This window comes from Marmota marmota, unplaced genomic scaffold (assembly GCF_001458135.2).
Source record: "Marmota marmota marmota unplaced genomic scaffold, marMar, whole genome shotgun sequence".
Lineage (NCBI taxonomy): Eukaryota > Metazoa > Chordata > Mammalia > Rodentia > Sciuridae > Marmota > Marmota marmota.
In genome coordinates, this window is record NW_025999991.1 from 10,764,802 (window position 1) to 10,778,050 (window position 13,249).

General features: G+C 41.6%; 1 protein-coding gene across 5 annotated transcripts in view; it reads left to right on the forward strand.

Moving 5' to 3' along the window:
* The window catches only part of Atp9b (ATPase phospholipid transporting 9B (putative)), a 244,536-nt gene that overhangs the window by 149,809 nt on the left and 81,478 nt on the right, over positions 1-13,249 (forward strand). For all 5 annotated transcript variants that reach the window (XM_048806674.1, XM_015499591.2, XM_048806675.1 and 2 more), the window contains one exon: positions 6,364-6,524. In XM_048806674.1, coding sequence (XP_048662631.1) covers positions 6,364-6,524 — 161 coding nt within the window. The remainder of the gene's footprint in view (positions 1-6,363; positions 6,525-13,249) is intronic.

The following is a 13,249-nucleotide window of genomic DNA, read 5'->3' on the forward strand; positions in this document are numbered from 1 at the left end:
TTTTTTTTTTTTTTTTTTTTTTAAGACAAGGACTTCGCAAGTTGCCCAGCTAGCCTCAAACTTGTAGTTATCCTGCCTCAGTGTCCCAAGTGGCTGGGATTACAGGTCTGTGCCATCATGTCTCCCAATTTCTTTTTAAATATTAGTCAAGGAAAAACATTCTTAGTGATAAGTAGAGTAAGCCAGGAGAAAACTTTAAATTCTGAGTGTAGGACAGTTGGGCAAAACTTGTTGATAGATAAGAATTCAGGTAATTATGTATATTTTCACAGTAACTGTCACAATTGTATAAATACAGATTTTGATTTTCAGAAGTGGTGGTGATTATTGTCCTGGTACTTACCTGGAGAGCTTTGAAAGTCCAGCAGAGGGCTGGGATTGTGGCTCAGCGGTAGATCGCTCGTCTAGCACGGGCGGGACCCAGGTTCGATTCTCAGCACCACATAAAAATAAAGGCATTGTGTTGTGTCCATCTACACCTAAAAAATAAATATTATTAAAAAAAATCTTTAAAAAGAAAGAAAGAAAGGCCAGCAGGCTGCAAGCCAGAAGAAACCCCCTCGCTTCACACACTACCAGTGCTGTGCAGGCTTTAGCATGTGCCAGCCTCACCCCTGCAGGCACTGTTCAGCAGGTGTACCCAGAAGCAGCAAGTCAGTAAGCTGGAGGAGAGGCAGAGGATGCCTGGCAGTAGTATCACTTTAAAAAATTAATGTTTGACATTTAAACTCCATAGTGGAAAAAGTTATTGCTTTAGATTTAATGTACGTTTCATTTATTTGAAATATAAAAATACATATGAAAGCTTGCAAATTTTTTTTCTTGTTTCTTAGTTCATGCTAAAAGTGGAAAGTATAGGGCTGATTTCTTTCAAAAATATTGAAAAGGAATATGCTTAGAAATTTCATTTAGGCTAAAGTACAACTCAGTGTTATAGTCACAGTCCAAATTCTGAATGAACGTCTGCTGGGTTGATTCACAAGCAGTTTGGGTGGTAAAAGATAAACAACATTAGCAATTGTGGGTTTTTCCTAAAGCAATCTTTCATATATAAAGCTTCTTTCTGTGTAGAGTACTCTTGAATGAATTAGGTATTTGTGGACATTTCTCTTTTTCAAATTGTGCTGTTTTCAAATCTAAAACTTAGGACAAGGTAAAATAATATTCAGTTTTCTGCAGGGGTATAAGTTGACTTCTGAAATTTTGAATTTGATTATATTACTATTCAAAAAGCTTCCACATAAGGAAGAAATGCATGTGAGTTGTAAAGACTGGTAAGAGCATGCTGATGTCCAGACCCTGTTCATCCAGGGCAGTATTACTGACACTCAGTGGTATGTGCACTCTCCCCTCTGATGCTCACTTAGCAGCGACAGGGCCCAGGAGTTTACAACATAAGAAGACTTCAGTTTCAGTTTGCTGTGCACATGTGTTTCTCAGAGACTCAGTAGCATGCAGGAGTTTTAACTCTGAGATGGATGAGAGTAGTTATGTTATGAAGATAAGGTCTAATTCTCATTCGTCCATGTGTTCATTCAAGAAAGAAACAAAAAAAACCTGACTGATCTTTTCTTGATTAAGCAGGAGAATACCGTATTTACCCTTTATTGTTGGTATAAACCATTATTTTAGTGAGAACCATTAGCTATTTAAAACTTGGTACATAAATTAAAGAGGAGCTAAATGGATTTGTGATCGTTGCCATTAGTAGCATTTTAGATTATACAGGCAATTATTGTGTTCATTATCCTAGAACAGCCCCTTTGCAGAGCCATTGTGGTTGTCTTAGACATTATGCACAAATTTTCCCTTGGAGATTAAAATTTCCAGTAGCGTATTTAATTTTGTTATCACAGTTGCTTCAAATGAAACAAATATTATGACAAGTAGAAGGAAATCTGCTTTACTAATATAGGAAATTACAACAAATGTTAGAAATGACTTTCTCATGTATTAATTTACCTTTTCTTATATACTCATAATTACTTTAAGAGATTAATCGTGTATTTTTTGGGTGAAAATCATAGCAAAAGCTATATGGTCTGTGGAGGTGTTAATGAAATTCTTTAAAGAATGCAGGTTCATATCAAAACTTCAGTGACCACTGTCTTTACAAAATCTGTAACTTTGTAAGTTAACTAGTTTTTGTTTTAAATAGTTTTTTTTTTTTTTTTTAAGAGTCCATATTGTCTTTTAGATGAATCAAAGAAACTTTTAAGGGTGTTTCAGAGATATTCAGTGTAAAAAGATCAACCGCTAATTGGAAGTGGTTTTAAATAAGTGTCAAAATACATCTTTTCTTCCATTCCGTTGGAACTGACCACAGAGTTGAGAGTGCGAGGTGCCCTTGGCCCAGGTGTACTTCCCATCCTGGAGAGCAGTCCGGATTCAGGAGGAGCTGCCTTGGGAGGACAGGAGGCAGAGCTCCTTGTCCAGAAGTTGCCTTTGACTCTGGTTCACTTGCCCTTTCTTCCCACCTTCCAGTGAGGAGGAGTGGGAGGGCAGCATTTAGTTGTCTTCAGAACTGTGATATTCACTAGTCGGGCAGTCCACCACATCTGTCTTGGTCAATTAGAAAGGTATTAATGCCTTGAATTATCTGCATATCCGTGTGCAGTGGGCTGCTTTTAATGTTTCCATCCTCTGTGGCATTTTTCAAAGGAAACTTTGTATTCATTTCTGAGTGGTTTTGTCCCAGCTTTTAGCCTTTCACTGCTATGATGCAGGGAAAGTGTGAGGTAGTAGTTATACGTTTTGCCGGACAGTGATTCTTTATTTTATTACAAAAAAAGACCAACTCTGGAAGGCCAGATTAAATCATTCCTTTCACTTTTTAATGGGATTTGGATGAATAGAGTAAAATATGCACTTTGCATTCATTGATAGCATCTTTAGGTTGAGGTAATTGAGTCTTTTTTCCCTGACTGAATGAATAATGACTTCATCTGATCCTAGTGAGGCCTGAAACTTAGGCTGCCTTTGTCACAGCAGAAAGATCTGGGCTTCGAAACATGCTCTACTTCCCTGGCTTAATTTTTCTTCATTTTAATCCCAAAACCTATTTTTCTCAATAATTCAAGCATAAACTGTATAGTAGTGAAGTAGCGGAAATTGCACGATATTTGTCCTCCTTGTGCTGCTTTTTAAATGGAGCTGATAAATCAGATGCTGTGCTCTTGAGCAGCCCTGTTCTCAAGGGAAGGCCCTGCCCCTGCACAGGGAGCAACATGAGGTGGAACTTGGTAAATGCAGTGATTTCAGGCTGTTCACCGTCTAGGGAGGTGGTGGGTGTCACTGTCCTGGTGCAAGACCTGGCTACAGGCAAGAGAGCACCTGTGCTGGAGTTCGAAGGCGCTTTAGCTGCCACTGAGAGTTGGCACACACAGTATGTTTTGGGAGTCTGCAGTCTCTGTGGCCCATTGCATATCACTGACAGGTCAGAAGTGAGAGATTCCTGTAAAATGACACTTAGTTTCTGTTTGAAGTTTTCTTAGTTAGGAATTTTGCATATTAGTGACAAAGCATGCAATGGCCAGATGAGACTGTCAACAAGGGAAGCCGGCCAGGCTGCTTATCCCAAGCCAATGACCCTGCTTCTTCCCTATCCGAGGCCCTCTGCAATTGGAATTGCTTGTCTGCCCTTTCCTGTGGGTAGATCACACAACAGGCACACCCTTCTGTCCATGGCCTAGAAGTAGAGAAGCTGGCCTCCTGGCTATTCAACCTCAGATAAAGCTATACCAGGCCATCTTGAGCAGCCACGTGAGCTGCTGACCAGTACTCACCTTTAGGTTCATACTATGTCACTGTACTGCGGTTCCCTGGTGAGGACTCCCTCTCTCATACCAGAACAGCTGACCATCCAGTGACAAGGTCCCAGAAGACCATAAAGGAGCAGAAAGAGGTGGCAACCTCGGGCTTGGAATGTCTGCACCCCCTCCTCCCATGGACACTCCTCCCCTCCGTCAGCCTGTCCCTCCTCTTCGCCTTGCTCAACTGTGCCTACTTCATTCTGCATCTCCACAGGCCCAGAAGCTTATTTATGAGCTGAGTCTCCTGTTTCCTATTCTTTGGCCAAGAAGAAACTTCCTGCACTGCTTGACCAGGGCTTGGTTTCCATTATTGGCCCTAGGATTCCGAGAGGACCTGGTGCGGGTGAAAGTAGTGACAAAACTATAGTGCAGATGAGCTGGCCTGTTCCATGCTGGGTTTGCACCACGAGGACAGGCAGACACCTGGGAAGGGGTGCCTGTTGAGTCCCAGCCCACGCTGTAGACCCTACCGTGTTCTTTTCAGTGTAGGCTCAGGATCTGCACTCTAAACAGGTGTCAGTCATACTGCTCCTGGGTCCCTGTGGACTTCCCATTGTGTCTGCTGTATTTCAGAAGGCCATGCCTTAAAAAAAAAATTCCATCATTAACTCTTCCTAACCTTAGAGTTTAGCACAAAATGTAGTAGGCATGTAATTGTTAAATTAGTTTTCTCCAGAGCTGTATTAAATGGACTTTTTGACTAAGTATTCTTTTCTAACTACAGTTTCTCATGATCTCATGAGGATTTATGGCAAATATTAAGCAAAACCAGATATAAACTTGAATTAGGAGTCGTAGAAAGACCAAACTCATATTACTGGCCAAAGTTATGGATTTTCAAAAAGCATTAGAATAAACCAGGTTATTAGCTTAGCGACCCTCAGATTTTTACATTCAAAAATCACAGCACTTCAGTTGTTGCTGCCAAGGTTTTGGCAACCATGGAGTTGCTGCTGTTGGCCTCTTTTAGTTACTTTTTTTTCCAGAAGTTGTACCAGATTGAGGAGAAATTCTGATGATTGAGATGCCTAGCCCATAGGACTCAGCTAACTATCCTCATCACCATAAGCCAGAGTGGCCGATTATGTTACTTACACGCTGTTCCTGGGTCTCCTCTTGCTGAGGCTGTGGCCTCATGGCTTAGAGCCATGTACCTAGGGTGTCTGTGCTCCTCCAGCAACCTTTGCTTGGTTTTGCACATCTGGACAGAGAGACTTGAGAGTTTTAAGGGAAGTCCCCAAAGTCACACAGTCCTCCACAAAACTTGATGAAATGCAAATGCATACAGTGACAACAGCATGTGTGCTTGGCTTCCTGGTCACAGGAGCTACATGTGTTGTGTGCATGATGTCTCTTCATACCAGAGTCCTGTTAGGAGGGTGCCACCATGATCCCTGTTCCACAGGTAAGCATGCTGAAGCTCTTATGACCCAGAGCTGTCCAGAAGGCAGAGTCAGCCTTTGGATTCACTCCCTCCACAGTCCCAGGAGTCTCAGTTGCTACACTGCTTCTTTTCTCCCTCTCTCTGCTTCTGCTGCCTTCCTGAAGCCAGCAGTGCCCCCTTGTGTTCTCCTGCCCCCTCACACTGTACTGCACTATAGTCTTTCAGGGGTGAAACTAAAGAGAAGCAGTTTGCAGAGATTGCTAGAGCTCGAAATTGAAGTTACATGCTTCACAGAGCCATATTCTCTTGTAGAACGAGAGCTGTTTGGGTGGCTAGTTCTCACTATTTCCAAGAGCAACAAAAAATGAACTTCTCCTTATTGACATGATTTTCTGTACATTTTTTTCAGCTAACGAGTGATCTAAAGGATGAATTTGAGTGTAGGGTATCATACAGGGAGATCCTGAAGTATGGAAATGGTGCAAATCAGAATGTTTTCATCACAAACTAATTACCTCTGTTGCCTCTTTCTGTATCAGAAGGAGTCCTGAGGCCTTTGCAGATAGACAGGCTCTTTTATGACATGGAATGGATGCAACCAGGGCAGGCTACATGCGTGCGCGCACACACACTCACACACACACACTCTCACACACTCTCACACTGTTCTGTTCTTAGGGTCACTCAGTCTGAATGAAATCCCTAAATGAGTGTGTGCAGGGATATTTGAGAATGACAGCGGGCACATTGGTCTGATGTGGCACTTGCCAAGGGAGATAGGTCTTGGCTCTTGGAGGGCTATTGTGGGGCTGGTCACCGAGCAAGCCTTCTGTGCCCTCCTTTGGGCCCGCCATTCTTTGTGTCCTGATTGTAGTCAGAGTGTCACCTGCCAGGAGGACCTGGCTCAGGGCTGGCCTCATGCTTCTCGGCAGGCCCTTCTTGAGAACACTGTGGGGATCAAGACCTGCTGGCAGGCATTCTGCCTGAATCTATAAGAGGCTTTCAGGAGGAAAGTGATGTCAGTGTGCTTTTGTACTCCGTTATTGTAAAGACGATAAAAAATCCTGAAGTCTTCTTAGATCACCATGATCATGGCTTCTGATTTATGGTGTTAAGACATATAAAGCTGGCTTGGTCGTGTACTAATGTTACACTGTTTTCTTTCAGATTGGTTTGCTGGACCTCGAGCTCAATCAGCTGACGAAGGCGCTATTTCTGGCTTTGGTTGTTCTTTCTGTTGTTATGGTAACCTTACAGGGATTTGCAGGCCCTTGGTACCGTAATCTTTTCCGGTTTCTTCTTCTTTTTTCCTACATCATTCCCATCAGGTAGGTTTAAGAGTTTATAAATAAAAACAAGTGTCTGGTTTCACACCATAATTCTTTTGAAAATTTTCTTTCTCAGTGTGTAAGAAATCATTCAAACACAGCTAAAGAGCAAGGGAATAGGAACCCTAATGAATCGAAGGAGTTCTGTAGAAATGGTGTCCAGGAGCACAAGTCAGTTTTATTGGAATAACCTAGAGACTGACAGTTTTCCTGATGCAGATGTATTGATAATGTACTCTTCAATAACTGGGAGATGTTTTGATAAAACATAGGACTGAGGGCTGGGATTGTGGCTCAGCAGTATGTGTGAAGCCCTGGGTTCGATCCTCCGAACCACATAAAAATAAATAAATAAAATAAAATAAAGATATTTTGTTCAACTACAACTAAAAAATAAATTTAAAAAAAATAGGACTGAGTCTGAGAAAATAATTTCCATTGATTGCCAATAGATTCCCACCCCCCTGTCTGTGACCTTGGATCTAATTAAGTCATGGACATTTTAAAGTCACCTATCTTTGAAAGAGGATCTGATATGTCCTTCAAGTTAGATGAGTGTTGAGGAAGCTAGTGTTTACATATGAACCATCTTCAAAATGATAACCCATGTAACTAGAGACTGTATGTAAACAGTTAATAGCAGATATCTATTTAAAGAGTAACCCTTACAGACATTCACAAATCCATTTTACATATTTGCAAAAATGATATCATTAAAAAGATATCCTTGATATATATAATCTAAATCATTCATATGAATAATTGAAACCCAGTGAATCCTGGATGAGAGTCTGGGATAGTCATCTTTTATGGCATGGAATGGAAGAAAACAGGACAAACTCCATGTGGTCAAGGGCAAGACACTTGGAAGAGAAAGACGTCTGTGACCAGGTTCCTCTGAACGTCTCATGTCATGCACTGGGGCTTTAGTCCCTTCATGCAGTCTGTGTGCACCATGACCTAGTGGTGTGTGGCTGCCTGGAGGCTGTCCAGCTACTCTTGTTCCTCTCCTTCTCCCATAGCACTGGCTCCATGGAAGCTCCCATCTGCATGCTGCCACTCCTAGGGGCATCCACTCATCCTGCAGTTAGGTGGTTCTTACCACTTCGAGTTCACCTGAAGACCCTCTTTGGACAGGCCTTCGGTCCTGACCAGGAAGCACCAGCACTGTCTGCCGTGCTGGCCGCTGCAGTCCTGCATGGTTCATGCATCTCCCCAAACTCCCTGAGGGCAGAGGCCAGGCCTGGCACTTTGGCTGTATGTGGGAGCGAGCTGTGCAGTTCCCAGGATGGGCTCCTGAGGTACTTGTGAATGGACCTTCACTGCTTTGGGAAACCAAGCATGTTTAGCTTGTCAGAGTTGTCACAAACACATGTTTCATGCCATAAGTGGACCCAGGAAACCTAATCTTTGTCCCCAGAGACCCACCGGGTCAGTGGCCACATAAAAAGTATCCTAGAGAATCATATATTTGCTTAATTCAACTCTCATGCCAGAGGGTGCATACTTAGGTACCAGTGATCCTTGAGGTAGTTCCCAACTTTAATGCATTTGACTTAAGTATGCATGGCTAGCCTCAGTCCCATAAACTGCAATATCTCGTCACCCTCCACCAACTTCCTCCATCAATGTCCCTCTCCACAAATACCTCCTTTCCCTCTATTCCCACTATTGCATTGCCTTTTCTTATGGGAGAATGTGGGCCAGACATCAGGTGAAGGAGGAATTGAAAAGAAAGACGTGTCCCCTGCTTTTCTGTTTCTGCCTACAGAAATACCTGGCTCTGAGAGGCAAAGCTGCTGTCGCCCCAGGTGGGTCTGTACCTGTAGCTTGCAGAAGCACCTCAATTCCTGGGAATGGATGTGCAGCCTGAAAACTTCTGTCAAGAGTTTTTTTTTTTTTTTTTTTCCTCAATGAAAAAAAATGTATTCCAACTTCTAAAGTATGTTAGGGGACATTGAATACAGGCTTTAAGGCTATGTTAGCCCAGGCACTCTTTTTTTTTTTTTTTAATTTTTTAAAGATTTTTTTTTAATTGTACATGAATACAATACTTTTATTTTTATATGGTGCTGAGGATCAAACCTGCTGGGCAGGTGCTCTGCCACTGACCCACAACTCCAGCTTCCATACTATGATTTTTTTTGACAATTATTTTGATTATTTATTTGCATTTAGTATTATCTTATTTTTTAATTTCTAATTGTCCAGCTTCTATATTTATTTTTCTTTTCTTTCTTATACCCCTTTGAGGGTTTCTTTCTTTTTTTTTTTAATTCCAGTTTTTTCTTTTTATTAACTTGGAAGTAAAGCCCCATATTTCTGTTCTTGTGTTTCCCTAGACGTTTTACCCTGCATGTGTAGTGAAGTTTAAGGCTGCCTTCATTCTTACTTTGCTCTCACACAGCGCAAGGCCTTAGTGTGTATTAGCTTTGCTACCTCCTCCTTCTCGTTTTTTTAGCATACTTTTCCTGGGCAGCCTTTTACTTTGATTTTTGGCCTCTGTTCTCCTGGTACTCAAGGCTCGCAGCAGACTTCTGGGCGCCTGGCTTCTCAACATTAGTTCAGCAGTGAGGCTGCTTACAGTGAGTTTGCCCTGCACATCTGCAGTAGTCTTCTTCCAGAGATGGGAGGGAGGTCTTTAAGCAGTGCAGATTTCACTTACAGAAGAGCATCAGTGGTGATTATGTTTGAAATAAGACTTGGGAAATACAGTTCTTATCACTCTTATCCAGTATTACTGCATTGCTTACACAGGAGATAGCAGGAAGCAATGCAGGGCCTCATGTGATGAGAGGTGTTGTCAATACACAGTCAGCATTGGTGTGAACACAGGGTGAGGGCACAGACAGGTCCAGTGCCCTCTCCTGTCTTCCAGCAGAGGTGCTGGCCATAAACACGGAAGCAGCTCAAGTGCTCCTATGGTGGTAGATGCTGTTTCAAGTTAGAACAGCAGAGGGCAGCTCCTGTGGCTCTGGTAATCACCAAGCACTGAGCTGCAGCCTGCATGCTGACAGACACCTCTAAAGACATGGGGAAAGTGTCCAGGCCAGCGGGAACCAGAGCTCCACCTCTGCTCAGCCGTGCCTGGCTCTGCACTAGCTCCCTGCTCTCTGCTCCTCCAGCTGCTGTGCAAGGTGTCTGCTCCCGTCTTTGTCCAGAGAGCGTCCTCTCTCCCATCTGTTCTTTAGAATTCCCAAACTTTTCTTGTTTCTTTCATAAATAGTTTTTCTTCATTTAAGCTGGTGCTTTCATTTCTGGAATATTCTGTGGCATTAGGGTTCTGTTTCACAGTGCAAGGGGTTTGGGGTGCATTTCCCCCTCTTACCTCTGGGCTCTTTTTATTATAGATTTTTAAGGAAATATTTTATTTCTGTATGCTATCTCAACTTCTATTTTAAGTAAAATAACAATATTAAAAGAATTTGAATTATTGCCCCTTTATCCAAAACAGGTGAAGTTGATTATAGTTATGCAAATTAGTATGTTTTATATGCATTTTTAAAACTTAAACTGATTTCTGTTATTTCATATTTGAATCATCACATACATTTCTAGTAAAAAACAGAAAATATTAAGAAAATAAATATTATCTATGATCTTACTATCTAGATAAATTATGTGAAACCTTTTAGATCTTACAGACTTAAAATTATGAATACACACATTTAAATATATATATATATATATATATATAAAATCTTTCAACACACACCCTTTTTTTTAAATCTGTGGAATCTTTTTTTTTTTTTTTAAATATTTTTAGCTGTAGATGAACACAATATATTTATTTTTTTATTTGGTGCTGAGAATGAACCCAGTCACACATGCTAAGCAAGCCCTCTACCACTGATCCACAACCCCCCAGCCCCTGGAATCATTTTTAATATTTGCTAAAACAAGGAAGGTACCAGACTTTCTGCAACTCTGTCTTGGGTAGTTTTTCAGTGAATAATTTTCCATTAAGCACTTTGAGTACGTAGAGAGTGAGGAGACAGGAGGAAGAGTCCTCGTGTCTCCTCTGTGCAACTCCAGCATGCCCACACCCACTTCAGCGTGGCTCCTCCCCAGTTTCCACAGCCCTAGAGCACAGTGATGCAGACGAAGCACACAAGTTGGAAATGTCCGATGTCGGAAGAATGGGATACTAGTTTAGAGAATTACGGTTTACATTTGATTAAAGCAAAGTTTTTCTTTATGCAGGGGAGGGGCTAGTCTCCGTAAAACGTATATAACAATACATTTTAGTGTTTGTTAATGTGTTTTTGGATTTAATAAATGGTATGATTTTAATGTATATATTCTTTCATTTTGCAAAGAACAAAAACTTGGAAAGTAAAGTGCTTTTTTTTTCTATTGTTTCATCACTCTTAAATGACTTTTAAATTTCAAAAGCTGAGCTATTTTATAAAAATCTCTCTGTGTATGCCAGGTAGAGTGGTGCACACCTGTAATCTCAGCGGCTTGGGAGGCTGAGGCAGGAGGATTTCGAGTTCAATGCCAGCTATACAAAATAGGGCTGGGGATGTGGCTCACTGGCTGAGTGCCCCTAGTTCAATCCCCAGTACCAAAAAAATAAAAATAAAAATAAATCCCTCTGTGTAGCATATAATAATTATGAGTTACTTAAGATAGTATACATCATCTTCCAAAGGAAAAAAAAGAAAAAAAGATAATGTGTGTTCCCTAGTCCTGCACATCTCTTGTAGCCAAGTGAACTGTCAGAACTTCCCCACAGGGCTGGACTTGAGTTTACTTCTCCCTGTGCTTGGAGGTGCTGTGTAACGTTTTAGCCATTTTACCAGCAGTGGGCCCAAGAGATTCCTACTCCCATATGAGACCTCTGGGGGCAAAATAGAGGAATGAATGAATTAATAAATAATAAATAATAAATCAATAGCTTGACAAAGTGAATTCATGTCCCTCCTGAGAAACACCTAAGACCCTCTTGTAGAGGCAGTGACTATGCTTCAGGTACCGGAGTGCATCCTTCGGAAACAGGTTTTCCTCTCACTTTCTGTAGTCAGACAGCCATCAGCCTACAGTGGGGTACCTCAGAGTCACGGACTAAGGAATGCTGGGGAGCTGCTTGGAGTCCTGCTTCTTCAGAACAGGAGGTGTCAGGTAGCTGGTGTAGCTCTTGCTCCCAAGTTCAGGGTTAGTCTTACAGCCTTCCTGAAGGTGCATTAAAGAAAATTCTTAGCAGCTTCATCAAGTTATTCTCAGCTCAGGTTCTCTTTCTGAGACAATTTATGGGTTTTTGCTAATACACTCAGTATCTTTTCTATCTCACTTTCCAGGTAGAGTGCTTAGTGAAAAGGGAGTATATAGCTCTCTTGGACTTGGGTGTGATGTTCAGGTATTGATTTGGGGGGAAAATTTGCAGATTGCAATAAAAAGGTAAGAAGGTGCTAGCATCAGGAGAGCCCATGTTTGGGAAATGCACTAGAGAGGCGACCAGGGTGTGACCATACTACATTCGCCAAAGGGAAAAATTAGGTCCATGATTAAGGCTGCAACTCAGCCATCTTGGCAGAGACAGGAATACAGAGCAGGTTTTCCAGTAAAGATGTGTGGCCCTCCGTGACATTCGCAGGAGACCTTACAGAGTGGTTGGGAATGTTGTATGACTGAAGGGAACAGACACAGGATGAAAAAAGAAGCCTGTCCCAGACTTTCAAAATTCTACAGGCAGGAAACGGGCTGATAGAGCCACTTGGTTGCACATAGGTGCTTCGTTCAAGAAGAGGAAGGATGACTCCTAGGCAGAGTTGGCCTTCCCCAGTGTAGAAGGCCAGCAAGCCCTAGACCCAGAGGCTAGAGCACTGTTCTCAGCTCTCACTACCTAACGGAATTTGCCCTACTGAATTTTAGACTTGCCTGGGACTATTGCCTATCCCACCATTGTGCTTTGGAGACCGATGACTTGTTTTCTACATCCACAAGCTCGTCAATGAGGAATTTTGCCCAGAAAGGACTGTGCCCAGAGTCCATCCATACCTGGTGTAAATAGTGTGGATTATGGAGTCCAGACCTCTGAGCTGGTGCTTTTTAGATGAAATTTGGGATTTAGTATTGAGGCTGTAAAGGGCTCAGACGTTTGGGATGGGATATTGGGGTGGGGTGAATGTATTCTGCATGTGAGACAGACGTAAACTTTGGGAGGCTAGAGGGCAGAATGTGATGGATTCAGACATGGCCCCTAAAGCACTTGCCCACCTGAAATCTGTGGGTGTGATCTTCCTTAAGGAGGGCTCCTTTTATATTTTTTCTCTATAAACCTATTGTCGTAGCATGATTTATATTACCTTTTTTATGTTCTGAAAATATGTTTTTGGCATGTTTATACTCATTATGTGTCCCATTTCTTTTTATATTTTCTGAAATAAGATTTCATGACAGCTCCTTTACAAACTTTTAAAGCAGACCTCTAAGCCCCACATAAGACTGTTGTCTGTGCCTCTCATTTTACAAAATATTGTTATTTCATTATTCATGTTTTGTGTTTTATAATTGACTTTCAGTTCTTCACATAATAATTGCCAAATGTTACACTAAATGTAGATTTTTAGAATAACTTAAAAATTCGGTTGATAACATGGAAGAGACAAGTCAGTATTCAGTGGTTAAGAGTGCTTTTCTTCTGTGAAGACATACTGTCATCTCACAACATTACTTCTGAAATGTTTCCGAGAAGATATTCCAACATTTTTATTGTGAGATAT